The sequence below is a fragment of the Bombina bombina genome, chromosome 3, assembly GCF_027579735.1.
Source record: "Bombina bombina isolate aBomBom1 chromosome 3, aBomBom1.pri, whole genome shotgun sequence".
NCBI classification, from domain to species: Eukaryota; Metazoa; Chordata; class Amphibia; order Anura; family Bombinatoridae; genus Bombina; species Bombina bombina.
This window is the reverse complement of record NC_069501.1, coordinates 826,537,704-826,557,550: the sequence shown is the minus strand read 5'-3', so window position 1 is coordinate 826,557,550 and position 19,847 is coordinate 826,537,704. Positions and strand designations below refer to the sequence as shown.

The 19,847-nt window shown below is 39.5% G+C and overlaps 1 protein-coding gene across 1 annotated transcript in view; it reads left to right on the top strand.

Moving 5' to 3' along the window:
- Positions 1–19,847, top strand: part of COL4A2 (collagen type IV alpha 2 chain) — a 406,346-nt gene that overhangs the window by 292,056 nt on the left and 94,443 nt on the right. Inside the window, exons 26-28 of the mRNA XM_053707783.1 lie at positions 6,683–6,730; positions 12,714–12,788; positions 13,320–13,427. Of these exons, the coding sequence (XP_053563758.1) occupies positions 6,683–6,730; positions 12,714–12,788; positions 13,320–13,427 (231 nt within the window). The remainder of the gene's footprint in view (positions 1–6,682; positions 6,731–12,713; positions 12,789–13,319; positions 13,428–19,847) is intronic.

Below are 19,847 nucleotides of genomic sequence, written 5' to 3'. Positions count from 1 at the left end.
GAGCATAGATATTACATAACGTATATTTATGATTGGCTATAACTACCTGTACTATAATCAGTCTACCTTCTTCGTCAATAAATTTATGTGTTATTTTGTAGTCTAATTTTTTATGGAACAATATTGCTACTCCCCTCTTTCTTTTGATACCCGAAGTCGCCACTACTTCACCGACCCAGCCTGACTTAAGTTTAAGAGCTTCATTAGCTACCACATATGTTTCTTGTAAAAAAGCAATTTGCGCCCTGCACCCCTTTAAGTGTTTCAAAATGGCTTTTCGCTTAATAGGTGTTGTTATTCCGCGAACGTTCCATGAAACCAGATTAATCACTGTCTCACTCATATTTTATTGATGTACCACACACAACAAGTTGAACAGCGGCTTTTCGAAAAAAGTGTGAGGAAGGCCAGGGAGAGGAGGAAAAAGGGAAAGGGGAAAAAAGAAAAAAAAAAAAAAAAAAGAAAAAGGAAAAATGGAAAAGGGGGATGAACCCTCTTTTTGAATAAAAAAACTTTTTTGAGACCCTTTCATTATGACTTTTCGATGTTGCCATTACTTACATCAAAGTATTTATCTACGAACAACTATATTTAATTCCTATTCGATTATCTCTAGTTGTTCCTAAATATTATCCAGAAAGGAATTAGCTTCCAATTTGTTAGACAAAACGTGCCATTCTCCAGACTTCAGCACTTTGATCTTAGCTGGATATAAAAGAAAAGCATTGAAACCTTTTTCTATTAGTTTAGAACAAAACGGAGCCATTTCCTTTCTGCGATTAGAGGTCTCAGTAGAATAATCTTGAAAAAGAAAGATTTTTTTGTCATTTACAAGAACTGTGGCTTTCTTTTTCCTATAATAACTCATAATGGCAACTTTATCTTGAAAATGCGAAAATTTCACAATTATGGGTCTATTTAGTACGGTGCCATCTGGTCTTTTTTTTTCGGGACCTATTCTATGAATTCTTTCAATCAATATTTTAGTTCGACTAGTAGGCATCTCTAATAGATTTGGTAGTATTTCATCCATAAAATTATTAAGGTCAGCAAATTCTTGGGTTTCAGGAACACCTACTATTCTTAGATTATTGCGTCTGGAACGATCTTCTAGATCGTCCAGTCTATCCTGTAATTTTTTGATTGTGTAATCATAATGCTTAGAGTCTTGCTCTCGTGAGTTCAATCTATCTTCAATTTCGGAGATTCTAGCCTCTGCTTCATCTAACCTGTTGTTGAACTGCCTTACTTCCATTGATAGTGCTGCTACATCCTGTCTGATCAACTCTAGGTGGGGTAACATTGATAGTGAAAACTGTTCTACCAATTGTTGAACATCTAGATTTGTCTGGAGAGTAACAGGTTCCTCTGTTATACTATCTTGGGATAACGAGGTCTGGGGTTTAGCTTTGTGTTTGTCTTTTTTTGGTGGCATCGTGGGTGATTTATTTTTAGCTATATGTACGAATTTCTCCATATAAAATGCAGAAAAAGTGCTAAAAGAGTGAAGAATATGGTGAGGTGAAAAAGAGAGAGAGAAGGAAAAAAAAAAAAAAGGTAAATAAAAATTGGTATGTGAAGTGAAGTATAAGCTGTGTCTTACTTAAGGGTGAGAGAAAGGGAAAAAGGGTGAAAATAAGAAGTGTGAGTGTGAAGTGCAAAAATAAGGACGATCCTCAAGTGGGAATTAGTGCATTTATAAGAATGTGTATAAAATGTGAGAAAAAAGTCTGTAGACTAAACTGGACAGAAAAAAATTCTACTTTTAATTAATTTTCTCGCTCCCTTTTTATTTCCTTCTTCCTCCCTCGCCTCAGTATTCTATAGTTTAAACCAGAGTGTTTATGTAGAAGATTAGCAATGCATTTTAAATGTCAGCCATAAAAAAAATTAGCTAGTCTCTTTAACTCAGGGGATTCTTAGTTATTACAATCACCCGACTAAAGAACTAATAGTCAGAGGGACACAGTTTTAGTAACCTAAATTGCTATGATCCCCATGCTGGAGTAAGAATTTGACATTATTAGAAAGACTTCTTTTGCAAATGAGAGTGTTCACAGAATATAGAGACAATACCTTAGACTTAAATTGCCACCTGTGGTGGACTACCTATGAAGAGAAAAAAAAAAAAAAAAAAAAACACCAACTAGTCAACTAGTCAAATTTTTCTTGGCTTTTAACGGTTTTAGCACACACTCAATCTTAATATATAAGACAGCCTAAGATTAATCTAAAAAATGTCAAATGAAATACATCTATGCCTGCCTTTAACAATGTAGTTATACTTCCTCAGCATAAAAAAATTAGCTCTGGGTATGCCCACCAGAGTGAGTGACATAAATCTGTCTTTATCTAACCAGTAGCAGTATTCTCTGAATAACTGTCGACCCTTATTTCACACAAATTGCTTTACAATTAGTTGGGCAGATAGAATATAGAACATCATAACTTTAAAAATCATTCAATTCCAACTAGCAGATATTACATTTTGGTCATTGCTGCAAAAAAACAAACAAAAAAAATTAAATACATTAGCTAGTACACTGCTCTACGCAACCATTTGTCCAATACAAAATCCTTCCTTCCCCCTTTCTTCTTTTATTCAAAAGCACTCCTGCTGGTTTAAGGCTAGTTTCACTGGGATGCCATTTTCCCTGAGGGGGGACTTAAGTCCATAAGTTCATGCCGCTTCCTGACTTCCTGAACCAGGTCAGGGGCCTTTGATATGCGGATGATTTATATATATATATACAGAAATGTTCATTTACCTTCACCCGCCTTCTCTAGGGCCCAGACTAGATTAGCCTCTTATGTCATGTGGGGGAAGAGACATAAATACCCACTTCTACTACTGCGAAATGCCAGGTGTGAGAAGGAATGTGAGCTTTATTGGGTTGCTATTAAAGCACAGTCCAGCAAAATCCTGAATATCCTGACTGACTTCACTGGGATGTGTAGATTTTGGGGGTAGGGCTTAGTAATAACACAGTTAATCTATTCCCAGGTTATAAAAGCTGTTATATTGCAAAATTTTATCCTTCCCTTATTTCCTCTCTCCTTTTTCTTTTTCTTGTTCTTGCCAACTCTTTTAAGGGAATGCAAACAGGCTTCACCTACCCTCTTACACACCCAGACTTACACTCCAGGGGGACATAAATTATTGGATGTTAAATCTGATAAGGAAAAGGTACTCCCCAAATTACACTTTTACTGGTATGGGAAAGTCCTCCAAAGTGCTGTATAACTTTCTTGACCCAAATCCTGTGCTACAACATACTGGCAGACACTAATTAGAGGAGGGCCAATAATATGTTTAAGAAACAGGGATCCTGTTTAGCAGTCAGCAACAAACTCTCCTTGGCCAGGGGACTTATTCAGGGCCAATTTAGAGTTACCGGATCAAGCACACGGCAGTGTGCTTTGAACGACTACCTCGCCGCTTCTCCGCTCCTTACTCCCGCGGCCTCACTCAGGCGGGACCAGGCCGCCACGAGCTGTGTCGCCCTCGCAGAACTGAAGTGCAGGGGTGAGCCGGCCAGAGATGCTTGGATCGTGCCAGCGCTGTGAACTTCCGCCCGACTGGGTACTCCTCCTGCCGTATAGAAGCTGACCCGGCGGGCTGCTGGCACTAGCAAGCTACGCTGCGATGAACTCCTGGAGGCTCGTGGGCCTACACACCACACTCACTGCTCACGCACGTCAGGCGCGCACGTCAGGGCTGCTGACGTCAGATCCGGGTAGCTACTGAATTGCAACTATTGTTAGTATGTTCTTATATCTTTTTTTCAGATTTACAGGCATTTCAAATGTATGCTTCCAGGCAAATATGCCATTTGTTGCATACCTCTTGGGAATCTCCATTGATTAAAAATGTATTATATACTGTAGTGTAGAGGTAATATTTATTCCACTTGACTTAGAGACAATGATACTCTGTACACACAAAATAATAATGCTTATACTGTGTGTGTGTGTGTGTTTATATATATATATATATATGTGTGTGTGTGTTTATATATATATATATGTCAGTGTGTGTGTGTGTTTATACAGGGAGTGCAGAATTATTAGGCAAATGAGTATTTTGACCACATCATCCTCTTTATGCATGTTGTCTTACTCCAAGCTGTATAGGCTCGAAAGCCTACTACCGATTAAGCATATTAGGTGATGTGCATCTCTATAATGAGAAGGGGTGTGGTCTAATGACATCAACACCCTATATCAGGTGTGCATAATTATTAGGCAACTTCCTTTCCTTTGGCAAAATGGGTCAAAAGAAGGACTTGACAGGCTCAGAAAAGTCAAAAATAGTGAGATATCGTGCAGAGGGATGCAGCACTCTTAAAATTGCAAAGCTTCTGAAGCGTGATCATCGAACAATCAAGCGTTTCATTCAAAATAGTCAACAGGGTCGCAAGAAGCGTGTGGAAAAACCAAGGCGCAAAATAACTGCCCATGAACTGAGAAAAGTCAAGCGTGCAGCTGCCAAGATGCCACTTGCCACCAGTTTGGCCATATTTCAGAGCTGCAACATCACTGGAGTGCCCAAAAGCACAAGGTGTGCAATACTCAGAGACATGGCCAAGGTAAGAAAGGCTGAAAGACGACCACCACTGAACAAGACACACAAGCTGAAACGTCAAGACTGGGCCAAGAAATATCTCAAAACTGATTTTTCTAAGGTTTTATGGACTGATGAAATGAGAGTGAGTCTTGATGGGCCAGATAGATGGGCCCGTGGCTGGATTGGTAAAGGGCAGAGAGCTCCAGTCCGACTCAGATGCCAGCAAGGTGGAGGGGGAGTACTGGTTTGGGCTGGTATCATCAAAGATGAGCTTGTGGGGCCTTTTCGGGTTGAGGATGGAGTCAAGCTCAACTCCCAGTCCTACTGCCAGTTTCTGGAAGACACCTTCTTCAAGCAGTGGTACAGGAAGAAGTCTGCATCCTTCAAGAAAAACATGATTTTCATGCAGGACAATGCTCCATCACATGCGTCCAAGTACTCCACAGCGTGGCTGGCAAGAAAGGGTATAAAAGAAGAAAATCTAAGGACATGGCCTCCTTGTTCACCTGATCTGAACCCCATTGAGAACCTGTGGTCCATCATCAAATGTGAGATTTACAAGGAGGGAAAACAGTACACCTCTCTGAACAGTGTCTGGGAGGCTGTGGTTGCTTCTGCACGCAATGTTGATGGTGAACAGATCAAAACACTGACAGAATCCATGGATGGCAGGCTTTTGAGTGTCCTTGCAAAGAAAGGTGGCTATATTGGTCACTGATTTGTTTTTGTTTTGTTTTTGAATGTCAGAAATGTATATTTGTGAATGTTGAGATGTTATATTGGTTTCACTGGTAAAAATAAATAATTGAAATGGGTATATATTTGTTTTTTGTTAAGTTGCCTAATAATTATGCACAGTAATAGTCACCTGCACACACACACAGATATCCCCCTAAAATAGCTATAACTAAAAACAAACTAAAAACTACTTCCAAAACTATTCAGCTTTGATATTAATGAGTTTTTTGGGTTCATTGAGAACATGGTTGTTGTTCAATAATAAAATTAATCCTCAAAAATACAACTTGCCTAATAATTCTGCACTCCCTGTATATATATGTGTGTGTGTGTGTGTGTTTATATATATATATATATATACATATGTCAGTGTGTGTGTGTGTGTGTTTATATATATATATATGTCAGTGTGTGTGTGTTTATATATATATATGTCAGTGTGTCAGTGTGTGTGTGTTTATATATATATATATATATATATATATACACCTGTATGTATGTATGTATATATATATATATATATATATATATATATGTCAGTGTGTGTGTGTCAAACCAGATTATAAAGATTTTTTTAGCAAATTTAGGGCTAGATTACAAGTGGAGCGCTATTTTAACGTGCACCCGTAAACAGGCAAATCTAACCTCTGATTAATTTAAAAAATGTGCCCCAATTGCCCCCCAAATAAAGTAGATAGTTCCTTTTAATAAAACAAAAAGATGAGCTTTTTTTATTATTTAAAACTACACAAAGCAGTTATAAAGGGTTAAGTGAGGGGATATGGGGTGTTAGAATCCCTGCACTGAGCTAGGTTTTTGCCGTGTCTCACGGCATCGGAGCCTATGAGCGCAAAGCTTCCAGGTAATGTGAACGTGAGGTAACGTGCACAATGCTCCTAACTCGTAATATCAGCGCACATCTGAGTGGACTCGCTCCACTTGTAATCTAGGCCTTAATAAGATTAAGTATTATAGAATATATGATAACCTTGTATAAAAAGGATAATATATGTGCAATACTATTTTCACCTATTTCAGCCTATGGGGCTGCTCCATAACTTGTCCGTCTGCTCTGAGGCGTCAGACAGAAATCAACTTGATCAAATACGATCGTGTTGCTTGATACCCCCTGCTAGCGGCCGATTGGCCGCGAATCTGCAGGGGGCGGCATTGCACCAGCAGTTCACAAGACCTGCTGGTGCAATGATAAATGCCGACAGCATTTATCGATGGGCAGAGATGTGTAGCAGACATGATGCGCTACTTCGCATCATGTCCGCTCGCACATTGTTAAATATGCCCCTATATGTAAGTGCATGTTTTTTTCATTACTGTATTATTTACAGATTGTTTTGCAAGTCATATTTATTATTGCAGGTGATTGCTACCGTGAGTCTGATGAAGAGAACGAAATTGGCAGTCAAGGTAAAGTGGAGCATGGCACAAAAACTGCATTGTGCAGCAATATATTTTGTATATAAGTTGTGCAGAGGGCCAGGAGAAGGTCAGGTTTTGTGAATATTTCAGCTCATGAAACAGTGGTCTTACTTTTAGCATGTGAATTCATTGGGGTAGATATATCATATGTCGAGCGGACATGATTCGCTATAGTAAATCATGTCCGCCCGACATCGCTAAATGCCGACAGCTTATGTTGTCTGCATTTAACATTGCACAAGTATTTGTTGTGAAATGCTTGTGCACTGCCGCCCTTTGCACATTCGCGACCGATAGCAGGGGATCTTAACTTACGTTTCAGTCAATCCTGAAACTTCAGGCGTAGAAAGCAGCATCCGCTACTTCTTAAATCTACCCCATTGACTCTATTTCATAAAATGATAAAATAGGCTAAATCTACATCATAGCTCCCAGTTTCTGAATCAATCTTCTTAACAATAGAATATAAGCTGCAAAGTAGCTACTACTCCAGAACATTTAGTACTCTGAGCCATAATGAAGTTGTAAAGGTGAATGCTTATTTAACCTCTTCATAGAAAACAGTGACTCAACATTTTTATTTCATGATTCACTTTCCAATTTACTTCAAGTATCAAATATGTTTAATTCTTTTGGTATCTTTTGTTGAAGATACAGCAATTCATTACTGGGAGCTAGCTAAAAAATAATGTGAGCCATTAGCAAAAAGAATATATGTGCAGCCACCAATCAGCAACTTCAGTAGTGCATTGCTGTCCCTGAGCCTACCTAGGTATACTTTTCAATAAAAGATACCAAGAGAAAAAATAAATTAAATAATAGAAGTAAATTGCAAAGTTGTTTAAAATTGCATGCTCTACCTGAATCATTAAAGACAAATTTGGAATTGTATGTCCCTTTAAGCTTTCACTTTATCTCACTATCCTGCTGTGAACAACTAGGGACAGATATAAACCAGGCAAAAAAAATAGACAAGGCTTTTTGGGTTTCCACACAGCCTTGTTTACACAAACTGAATTTTATTATCTGGTTTATATATATTTTACTAATTGTTCTCTGCCAAAGACAGAGATAAATAGAAAACTAGTTCAATCATGGTGGCGCCCATTACTTTATAGAAACTAAAGTACTTTATAGAAACACTTATATCATCAATATTTAAACCACTAATAAAATGGTTAAATTATATTGATATATTATTCTAAGGATAATATTTGCTTTGAATATATCATGTCTAGTGTGTATTTACTATTTAATATCACTTTATAATTTGCTGCTGAGCCATTTTCACACTCTTGTGCTAGAGCTGTTTAATCCTCACCTTTTTTTTCTGTGAGGCACCCACAAATTATAGCTCATTTCTTTTACAAGATATGACGAGTCCACGGATTTCATCCTTACATGTGGGATATCACCTCCTGGTCAGCAGGAAGTGGCAAAGAGCTCCACAGCAGAGCTGAATATATAGCCCCTCCCTTCCCTCCCCCCCCCCCCCAGTCATTCTCTTTGGGTGTGTTAGTTATAGGAAGAGGAAAAGTGAGGTGTTAGTTTAGATTTTTCAATCAAGAGTTTTTTATTTTTAAATGGTGCCAAAGTGTACTATTTTATTACAGAGCAGCTTCAAGTAGTCTTTTTAGACTGTGCGAACTGGTGGATTTTTGTCTCCACTGTGCCTCCCTGGATTGTGCTGCATTGCTGTACATGGTCTTGGATATCTTAACTAAGACTTCTCTGTTTCACAGGACCTCAGGAGGAAAAGTGGACCTCTTGATACTGTGAAGTTGTCATGCTGTTCCTCAGCATGCAGGTTAGGGCAGTTCTTTTATTCTGGGACATAGAAACACAATCTCAGATGGACTGTATGTTCACTATGCTTGGGGGTTAAGCAGTTAGTGACTGAACCAGACACTCTAGCAGTCTACTACCTAGAAGCGCTGGGATGTAAGTACAAAGCTGACATAGTGTACCAGACTCTCTGACTAAGTGTTATTAAGTGTTAGATGCTGGGAGCTATTAGGTATATGTTTTTCACCAGACACTTGGGCTTTTCAGTTTGTCCCTTAGAGCGCACGGACATGCTGTGTGGGCTAGGGCTGATGCACGGGATAGCACAATGGGCTAATGGATAATGCGATTGTACTTTAGGCAGTTGTGGAGTGAGTATATTCTCTAGCCTCCGGTTAATGGCGGATTGTGTTTAGACGATAGCGTGTTGAAATTACTCCCACGAGGGGCGGAGCTTAGGACTTCGCCCGCTTTCATAGCTCAGTCAGTGTTGAGTTGATAAGTTTCCTCGTCTCGGCCTCTATGTTGCTTAGCCTGTGTGGGACAGTCGATTGTTGATGCGCAAGGCTTGTTATTATCGGTCCGGTCACAGGAGCAGGTAGGAGCCGCAGCGGAGCTGCGGCGAGGTGACGAGGTCTTTATTTTCAGAGACATCTGTGTAAAAAAGGTTTTACTTGTGGGTTATTTTCCAAGGAAAAATTCAAATCGATTTAAGAAGGTGAACTTAGATAGTGTCATCTTTATTGATACAGTACTCAGCATGTTTTGTTTTTTTAAATTGAGAAATAAAAAACGGACTAGATGTGTGATTTGAGTTCTTAAAGATACAGCGGAGTCTCTACTTCCCTAAATATTCTGGAGTTGAGAGCAATATTCAATGCGCTTCAAGCTTGGCCTCAATTGGCCTCGGCCAAATTCATCCGATTTCAGTCGGACAACATCACAACAGTGGCTTACATCAATCATCAGGGAGGAACAAGGAGTTCTTTGGCGATGACAGAGGTATCCAAGATAATTCGGTGGGTGGAGGCTCACTCTTGTTATCTGTCAGCAATCTTCATCCCAGGAGTGGACAACTGGGAAGCAGACTTTTTGAGCAGACAGACGTTTCATCCGGGGGAATGGGAACTTCACCCGGAGGTCTTTGCTACCCTGATTCTCAGGTGGGGCAGACCGGAATTGGATCTGATGGCATTTCGACAGAATGCCAAGCTTCCAAGGTACGGATCCAGGTCCAGGGATCCTCAGGCCAAACTGATAGATGCCTTGGCAGTGCCTTGGTCGTTCAACCTAGCTTATGTGTTTCCACCGTTTGCTCTCCTTTCCCGGGTGATTGCTCGGATCAAACAGGAGAGGGCTTCAGTGATTCTCATCGCTCCTGCGTGGCCTCGCAGGACTTGGTATGCCGATCTGGTGGACATGTCCTCTCTGAATCTTCCATTGAGGCAGGACCTTCTCATTCAGGGACCCTTCCATCATCTGAATCTAGTTTTTCTGCAGCTGACTGATTTTATCTAAGCGAGGGTTCTCTGGTGTGGTCATTGATACCTTGATCCAGGCATGTAAGCCTGTTACTAGAAAGATTTACCATAAGATATGGCGTAAATATCTTTATTGGTGCGAATCCAAGGGCTACTCATGGAGAAGGGTTAGGATTCCCAGGATTTTATCTTTTCTCCAAGAAGGATTGGAGAAAGGGTTATCAGCAAGTTCCTTGAAGGGACAGATTTCTGCTTTGTCCATTTTGTTACACAAACATCTGGCAGATGTTCCAGACGTTCAATCTTTTGTCAGGCTCTGACTAGAATCAGACCTGTATTTAGACCAATTGCTCCTCCTTGGAGTTTGAATTTAGTTCTTAAAGTTCTTCAAGGGGTTCCGTTTGAACCCATGCATTCCATAGATATTAAGTTATTATCTTGGAAAGTTTTATTTTTGGTTGCTATTTCTTCTGCTCGCAGAGTTTCTGAGCTTTCGGCTTTACAATGTGATCCACCTTATCTTATTTTCCATGCTGATAAGGTGGTGTTACGTACCAAACCTGGGTTTCTTCCTAAGGTTGTTTCTAACAAAAATATTAATCAGGAAATTGTTGTTCCTTCATTATGTCCTAACCCTTCTTCTAAGAAGGAGCGTATGTTACATAACTTGGATGTAGTTTGTGCCTTAAAGTTTTATTTGCAGGCGACTAAGGATTTTTGTCAAACATCTTCATTGTTTGTGGTTTTAGCTGGGAAACGTAGGGGTCAGAAAGCTACGGCTACCTCTCTTTCTTTTTGGCTGAGGAGTATCATCCGTTTGGCATATGAGACTGCTGGAAAGCAGCCTCCTGAAAAAATTACGGCTCATTCTACTAGGGCTGTGGCTTCCTCATGGGCATTTAAAAATGATGCTTCTGTTGAACAGATTTGCAGGGCTGCAACTTGGTCGTCTCTTCATACTTTTTCCAAATTTTTTCCAAATTTTACAAATTTGATACTTTTGCTTCTTCTGTGGCTGTTTTTGGGAGAAATGTTCTTCAAGCAGTGGTGCCTTCCGTTTAGGTCCCTGTCTTGTCCCTCCCTTTTATCCGTGTCCTATAGCTTTGGTATTGTATCCCACAAGTAAGGATGAAATCTGTGGACGCGTCATATCTTGTAAAAGAAAAGGAAATGTATGCTTACCTGCTAAATTTATTTATTTTACGATATGACGAGTTCATGGCCCACCCTGTTATATTTCTAAAGAAAGGCTTTTATTTTTTTTTGTTAAACTTCAGTCACCTCTGCTCCTTGGCCTTTCCTTTCTCTTCCTAACTTCGGTCGAATGACTGGAGGGGGAGGGGCTATATATGCAGCTCTGCTGTTGAGCTCTTTGCCACTTCCTGCTGACCAGGAGGCAATATCCCACAAGTAAGGATGAAATCCGTGGACTTGTCATATCGTAAAAGAAATAAATTTATCAGGTAAGCATAAATTTCCTTTTTTTCAGCAGACCAAACAATAGTTTTAGTTTGCAATAATATGGGAAAACACAGCTGTATGAAATGCAAAATAATAAAATAATACTTTTTTGTGTTATTTTCTTTGGTGTACTTAGGTAATAGCAGCGCAGGAGTCATTAGTTCCTAAATATTTCATAACCACTTTTTATTGTACAATATTTTTATACCTTATATAGTTCAATTAAAATGAACAATTAAAAATGGTAAGATAATGTTTTGGATTACAAGTGGAGTGCTAATTAACGCTCCTGCTTGTAAGGTAAGTGCGCTAGAAGTAAGCTGAACTTAAAATATCATGCGCTTTTTCCCGTCTTCCCCCGTAGATGTCAATGGAGAAAAAAGTGGGGGGAAAAATCTAACCCCATTCTCACTCAAACCCAATCGCATAATCTCATGTGTGCTAACCCGGCATAAAAATATGAATATTTCTCATTCCAATGTTCTTTACTTAGAAGCATATGTTCTTTTTTATTCATAAATACATATTTCTACATATATCTGATGGGTTTTTTGATACAATATATATCTATACCTTTATCTATACATTCTTATGTATAGGTATAGATATATAACAGGAATAGCTATTTATAAATACTTATATTCTGCTATGTACAGAACATTGGAGTGTCAAATATTTACACTAAATACATAGTTAAAACTTTATATATATGTATATACACACACATACATACTGATCTTTCCAGAGAGATGGCTTAACCCACTTTGAAAAAACAAAAAGGTAAAAACGTTGTCCTAAAGGTCACAACATATGACCTAGTTTTACATTTACCTAGTTCTCCCATGCATTTTAATTCCTAATTTATTGTTATTAGTTCACAGAGACATGGACCTATGAACCATAACACTGTCTACAAAGCAAAATGAGACTAGTGATTGCTGCTAGGTTAGCGTTATGACAATCACTTATAGTTTTAAGGACATGAGGCACCTTCTTTGATTTGCGGAACCTCACTCTTTTAGATCTGAGGTATTAATATATATTATTAAGATGACGGGTTATAAAGGTCTCTTTAAAAGTGCCAGAACCCCCAAAATAGAAAAAAAATTGCCATGGTTATGGCTATTAGCTAGCAGCTGGATGAACACAGGACCACGTGAAGAGTATTAATGGGCATGTAAATAAATAGAGTAAATACTGATTAGTTTTTTCTAATAAATGTATATTTTATAATTATTTTGCAGCTTCTGGCTGTGTGCTAGTTGCGCCTCCAGCTCCTGCTGGTGCTCGAGGACAACCAGGACTACCAGGATTCAATGGTAAATATTTTTTAAGCTACATAATATAATAATAATGTTGTCATACGGAAAATTCTGTATAAAATAAGTTGTAGAAAATCTGGACTCAGAGCTAGTTTACTTTCTAGTTTTACATTTTATGAGTTAGTAACAACAAATATCCCAATTAATAAAGCCATAACAAGAGGGTGTGGATATTTGCATTGCTTAGAATGACAGAATTACTATTACACAGACCAGTACTGCCATTTATATTCCGCTAACATTTACTACACTGTTTCCGATATATATGAATGCTGCACACGTTATTGACTGAGTTATAAACACAGTTAACCTGGACTGAGGCATCTGCATTGGCAGTTCTGGACGGGTGAAAAGCAAACTATAGCCCTCCCATATTATTATTTTAGAATGCCCAGAAAGAAGTAAACAAAATAGCATCTCAGTACCTTAAAAAAGATAAATAAATAGTGCAACCTAAAATGCTTGAACGTAATTCAGGTAAAAAAAAAAAAAGTTTCCTATATTGTTTTTATGCATTTATTTACTTAGGTATTAGAGGTCCACCAGGAGTTTTTGGAGAACAAGGTACAGATGGACCCCAGGGTTTCAAAGGAAACAAAGGTGATGCTGGAATTGACAGTTTACCTGGTCCACAAGGTACGTGGTTTTGTATACATAGTTCTTATAATTATATATTTCATAATAACCGTTGTCCCTATAAGAAAGATAATGTAAGTGTGTCTTGTGGAGAAGCAAATATAATCTATAATACTTGTTTGTATACCATTCTGTATGGCTGTATTCTATGGGTAAGTTGTAATCTCTAGTTCTCAGTATTGAAGACCACTGCCTGACTAATAGTTATATTGGAAAGTTATTTAAGTGATCTTCTTTATTTGTTAAATTATCTATTTTTCAGCTGGTATACTGTATCTTTTGTTTTTTTCTGAAAAATTTGGTCATGTAGTTTTTATTAAAATTCACACAATATTACAAATTCTCAAAGAGGTCAGTAACAAGTGGTCATCATGAATTTCAAAATATAAACATACAAAAATATAGGGAAGTATAAACCATTTACCAAAAATGTACAAAAAAAATTATCTGAAAAAATACAATTGCATATGTACTGTATACTCTGAATACAATACAAAGAAAATTAAGATAAATTACTCATGTGACCAAAAAAACTTAATAAAAAACATCTATTATGAAATGCACTCCTCAACGGAACCTGTGCCTCAGCCATAGACCTCAATCCCCCAGGTATGAGCCCCCAGCTACAGTTAACCTCTATGACTGAATCTTCATCCAGCACTTTGCATTGTGCAGACGTAGTCCACCAAGGCAGGGACCTGCTAGAGGGGGGACATGGCTTGAACCACTCTCTAGTCTGCATAGTTTAATGGCTGTATATAAGTAAAAACTTCTGGTGCTTAGCAAATGCTGCTCCACAAATATTAAAAAGACCCTTTGACGGGTCCATTTTAAATGGTACCGCCTCTATAGATCTCTGATCTTTGGCCAGGCACACCATATATTAAGATCAGATCACACTTCGACACATTGTGGCCAACACAGGGAGGACTGAACTCTAGAAATTTGGGATATTCCCAATTGAGTTAAATGCCATCTTAGAAAGATTTACAATATAATTTTAGCATATTAGCTGAGTGTATATGTTTTTTCCCATTCCCACTGGCCTGCATCCAGCTAACTATCAACCAGAGCTTATTACAACTAGCATCCTGAAGCAGAAGAGTAATGAGTTGACAGTTGTCAAACACTCTCATGAGAATACATCTACCATATGAGTTAGGAGACAAATTGGGTGTTTTCATGCCTCACAAGTACTGTATCTAGTTTAATAATGTACCAGACAGGGGAGAGGAGCTATCCCCAAAAAATGTCTGGCATATACTAAGTTTGGATGCCCTCCAACTCTTATTAGAGATCTGCAGATCAGCTGTCACGCTGCGCCGCTCTAGCCGTTGCTAGGGGCGCGGCGTCTCCTTCCCTGCTCGTTGCCAGGGGCAGTGTCGGGTCCGGATCCTGCGCCTATTTAAAATTGTTACAAACTATCTGTCACTGCCCAAGTATAGGTGTTATTTTGTGTGCTCCTGGGTGTGACAGATCGTTCTATCTATGTGCCTTATTACCGTTGCTGAACCTGCCTGCCTGACTACCTGCTTTAACCCTTAACTGCTGGATTGAATTATTATTGCTGAACCTGCCTGTCTCACTACTCTACCTGCTTTAACGCTTAACTGCTGAATTGAATTATTATTGCTGAACCTGTCTGACTACTCTACCTGCTTTACCCCTTGATTGCTGGATTGCTTTACTGTTGCCAAACCCTGCCTGTCTGACCATTCTAGTGGTGTGCCCTTGGACTGCTTTACTGTTGCCAAACTCTGCCTGCCTGACCATTCTAGTTGTTTATCCTTGGACTGCTTTGCTGTTGCCAAACCCTGCCTGCCTGACCATTCTAGTGGTTCATCCTTGGACTGCTCTGCTGTTGCCGCTGGGGACTGTCCTGCCTGTGGTGAGTGCCGCCTTCCTCATCTCACTAACTTTCTCTGCTCTGGTATATTCCCTATCTTTCCGTCTCGACAACAAGACTACTGGCCGAGTTTGGTCTGATAGAGGAGTATCCCACGAACGTTACATTAAACTTGGGCCATGCAGCCAGATGAGGTGGCACGAGCTTTTTATCTCCAGGGACAGATGTTGGGAACCCATACCACACAGTTGCAGAATATGGATTCCAAGCTAGAGGCTATTACCGCTCAACTCTCTTTACTAGTTACAGCAAGGGATGCCGCTCCTGCTGCTACACCACCAACCCCTCCTCCTAGTACTGCGACTTTCTTCCTCTGATTCTGGAAGTATACCCCGGATACCCTTGCCTGACAAGTATGAAGGTACTACTGATTGCAGGGGCTTTCTAAACCAATGCAGGCTACACTTCCGCAATGATCCTCACACTCATCAGTCAAGGGTCACCTTTATAATTTCCTTGCTAAAGGACAAGGCCCTAGCCTGGGTCTCTCCCCTTTTGGAACAAAACGCTACACTCCTGCATGATGCTGATGAGTTCATTTCTTCTTTATCTTCTGTGTTTGGGAATTCTGGCCTTACCTCTGCTGCGGAATATTCTCTCTGGATCTCCGCCAGGGGGCTATGTCACGCTGCGTCTCCTTCCCTGCTCGTTGCCAGGGGCAGTGTCAGGTCCGGATGCGTGCGGCGCTGACGTCATCACCGCACGCTCCTGATGCAGGTCAGACCTCCTGCGCCTATTTAAAATTGTTACAAACGATCTGTCACTGCCCAAGTATAGGTGTTACTTTGTGTGCTCCTGGATGTGACAGATCATTCTATCTATGTGCCTTATTGCCGTTGCTGAACCTGCCTGCCTGACTACTCTACCTGCTTTAAACCTTAACTGCTGGATTTAATTATTATTGCTGAACCTGCCTGTCTGACTACTCTACCTGCTTTAACCCTTAACTGCTAGATTGAATTATTATTGCTGAACCTGCCTGTCTGACTACTCTACCTATTTTAACCCTTAACTGATGTATTGAATTATTATTGCTGAACCTGTCTGTCTGTATAAATTAAAAAAAACTCTGCAACATACTTTCATTATTTAATTTGTCCCCTTTTCCTGTAAAAAAGCCCCCCAAAATAAAAAAAAATACCCTACTCTAAAACCCACCCAATCCCCCCTTAATAAAACCTAACACTAACCCCTTGAAGATCACCCTACCTTGAGATGTCTTCACGCAACCGGGCCGAAGTCCTCAACAAAGCCGGGCGAAGTGGTCCTCCAGATGGGCAGAAGTCTTCATCCAGAAGGCATCTTCTATCTTCATCCATCTGGCGCAGAGCGGGTCCATTTTCAAGACATCCGACGCTGAGCATCCTCTTCAACCGACGGCTACTGGAACAATGACGGGTCCTTTAAATGACGTCCCTTGAATTCCGATTGGCTGATAGAATTCTAATAGCCAATCGGAATTAAGGTAGAAAAAATCCTATTGGCTGATGCAATCAGCCAATAGGATTGAGCTCGCATTCTATTGGCTGATGCAATCAACCAATAGGATTGAGCTTGCATTCTATTGGCTGTTCCAATCAGCCAATAGGATTGAACTTCAATCCTATTGGCTGATTGCATCAGCCAATAGGATTTTTTCTACCTTAATTCCGATTTAAGGGGGATTTGGTGGGTTTTAGAGTAGGGTTGGGTGTGTGGGTGGTGGGTGGGTTTTAATGTTGGGGGGGTATTGTACTTTTTTTACAGGTAAAAGAGCTGATTACTTTGGGACAATGCCCCGCAAAAAGTGCTTTTAAGGACTATTTGTAATTTAGTGTAGGGTAGGGTTTTTTTTTATTTTAGGGGGATTTTTTATTTTATTTGGGGTATTAGATTAGGTGTAATTAGTTTTAAAAAAGTTGTAATAATTTTATTATTTTCTGTAATTTAGTGTTTGTTTTTTGTACTTTAGTTAGTTTTATTTAATTGAAATTAATTGTAGTTAATTTAGGGAATTAATTTAATTATAGTGTAGTGTAGTGTAATTGTAACTTAGGTTAGGTTTTATTTTATAGGTATATTTGTATTTATTTTAGCTAGGTAGTTATTAAATAGTTAATAACTATTTAATAACTATTGTACCTAGTTAAAATAAATACAAAGTTGCCTGTAAAATAAAATAAACCCTAAGATAGCTACAGTGTAACTATTAGTTATATTGTAACTATCTTAGGGTTTATTTTATAGGTAAGTATATAGTTTTAAAAAGGAAATATTTAGTTAATTATAGTAATTTTTATTTAGATTTATTTAAATTATATTTAAGTTAGGGGGTGTTTGGGTTAGGGTTAGACTTAGGTTTAGGGGTTAATAACTTTATTATAGTGGCGGCGACGTTGGGGGCGGCAGATTAGGGGTGAATAAGTGTAGGTAGGTTGCGGCGACATTGGGGGCGGCAGATTAGGGGTTAATAAATATAATGTAGGTGTTGGGATGTTGGGGGCAGCAGATTAGCGGTTAATAAGTATAATGTAGGTTGCGGCGGTGTCCGGAGCGGCAGATTAGGGGTTAATAATATAATGCAGGTGTCGGCGATGTCGGGGACGGCAGATTAGGGGTTAATAAGTGTAAGATTAGGGGTGTTTAGACTCAGGGTTCATGTTAGGGTGTTAGGTGTAGACATAAAATGTATTTCCCCATAGGAATCAATGGGGCTGCGTTAGGAGCTGAACGCTGCTTTTTTAATTCCTATGAGGAAATCGTGCACGAGCACATTTAGCCAGCTCACCGCTACCGTAAGCAGCACTGGTATTACAGTGAGATGTGGAGCTAAATTTTGCTCTCCGCTCACTTTTCTGCGGCTAACGCCGGGTTTGAAAAATCCTGTAATACCAGCGTTGTTTGTAGGTGAGCGCTGAGCAGAAACTGCACGTTAGCCCCGCACAGCTTTATCGACAAAACTCATAATCTACCCGTAAAACTTTACACTTATTTTCTCAATATTTAAACAGCTAATGAAAATTTAAAATATGCATCTACATGTTATTTTCAGACTAATCTTTTCTTTGAATGCATTTTTCTATATAGCAATTATTTAGTGTTTAATGTCCCTTTAAGATATAGTTTGAAATAGATAGTGGAATTCATTGGAATATATATATACTGTATATATATGATCTTTGTCATTGTAAAGGCTTCTATACGCACCATTCATAACATTTATCGAAAGTTCCAGTTAGTAAGTTGATATCTTATCTCTCTAAACAACCTCTGTAATTATCGGATATAGCCTTACCAAAACCTGCAGAATAATTAACCAAAGTCTGCAGAAAGCTAAACAATTAAGTTTTAAGTTAAAAGACCACTAGAAGATCCTCTACCGCTACATTTAAAACTTCTTCTTCCTTCTTAGACAAGCTGATTCTACATCTCTCTCTTAGTTTTTTCTTGACATCGCAGGAGAAGGTTGAGAATAGAAGTGTTCCAGCTACTTGCTCATGGATTTTAATTTGGGAGTTCAGACCAATGTGAGACCCATAATCCTTGGGAATTATCATTCACAAAGAAGACAGAAGAGAAACGTCACAGCAACTGAATAATACAGGGACATAGGAATACCCTGTAATGGTTCAGAATTTCCCTATGGGACTTCAGCCATAATTACCCTCAGGCATCGCAGTGACTAAAACCTTAGCCTCCCCCTGTGCGATACAGGAATTTTCTACAGATATCCTCTGTGGTACCTGTACCTGCACTGGATGGACTCTCTACTGGGTACTGCTGCAGCTACCTTGACAAGGTTTAGACATATCTGGTAAGCCAGTGGAGGTGTGCTACTTAAGGTAAGTGACTTACCACAGCACACCCACAGCCCAGAGGCTATTTGTAGGTACTCTGACACAGGTACAGCACAGCACGGGGACTTAGCATGCTCTCCTCATGACACACTTTTTTCAGGTCCCTACCTGCCCTTTTCTTATAAGGGACATAACCAGTTAAGACTAATGCCCTTCACAGCCCTCTGGCAGTTCTGGAGGACCATTTAAGGCACTTTATTGGAAATAGATGCCTGGCCCTTTAAGAAAACTGCTAACTGCTTAGTGCAGTTAGTGATTCAATAGAGGACACTCCAATGGGGCAGGGGAGCAGTTATTTATGAGGGCAATGTGTATTTAATGCTTGATGCACACGTTATACTTTATTGAACTTTATTATGGCACTGAAGCCTTCTCTGATGCACTGGCTTTTTTCCAGGCGGTAGCTCCGCTCCACCCCTTCAGATTCCTGGGCTTTAATTTCCACTACTTGAGCTACTCCAGGCTACAAAAACAGCTCAGGAGTGTTTGGCCAGTGCTTCCCGTATACTTCACAGCTATTCCTATCATTGGAGGGGGGGTGAGTACCCATACAGGAGCTGCCAGGGGGGTCACTTGGGGCAACTCAGTCTGCATGAGTGCTGTAGTGTAAAAACACTAAGGGATATTACAGGTGTCTAAGGGGTGAATATGTGTAGTGTAGATGGCGCTCTACCTATT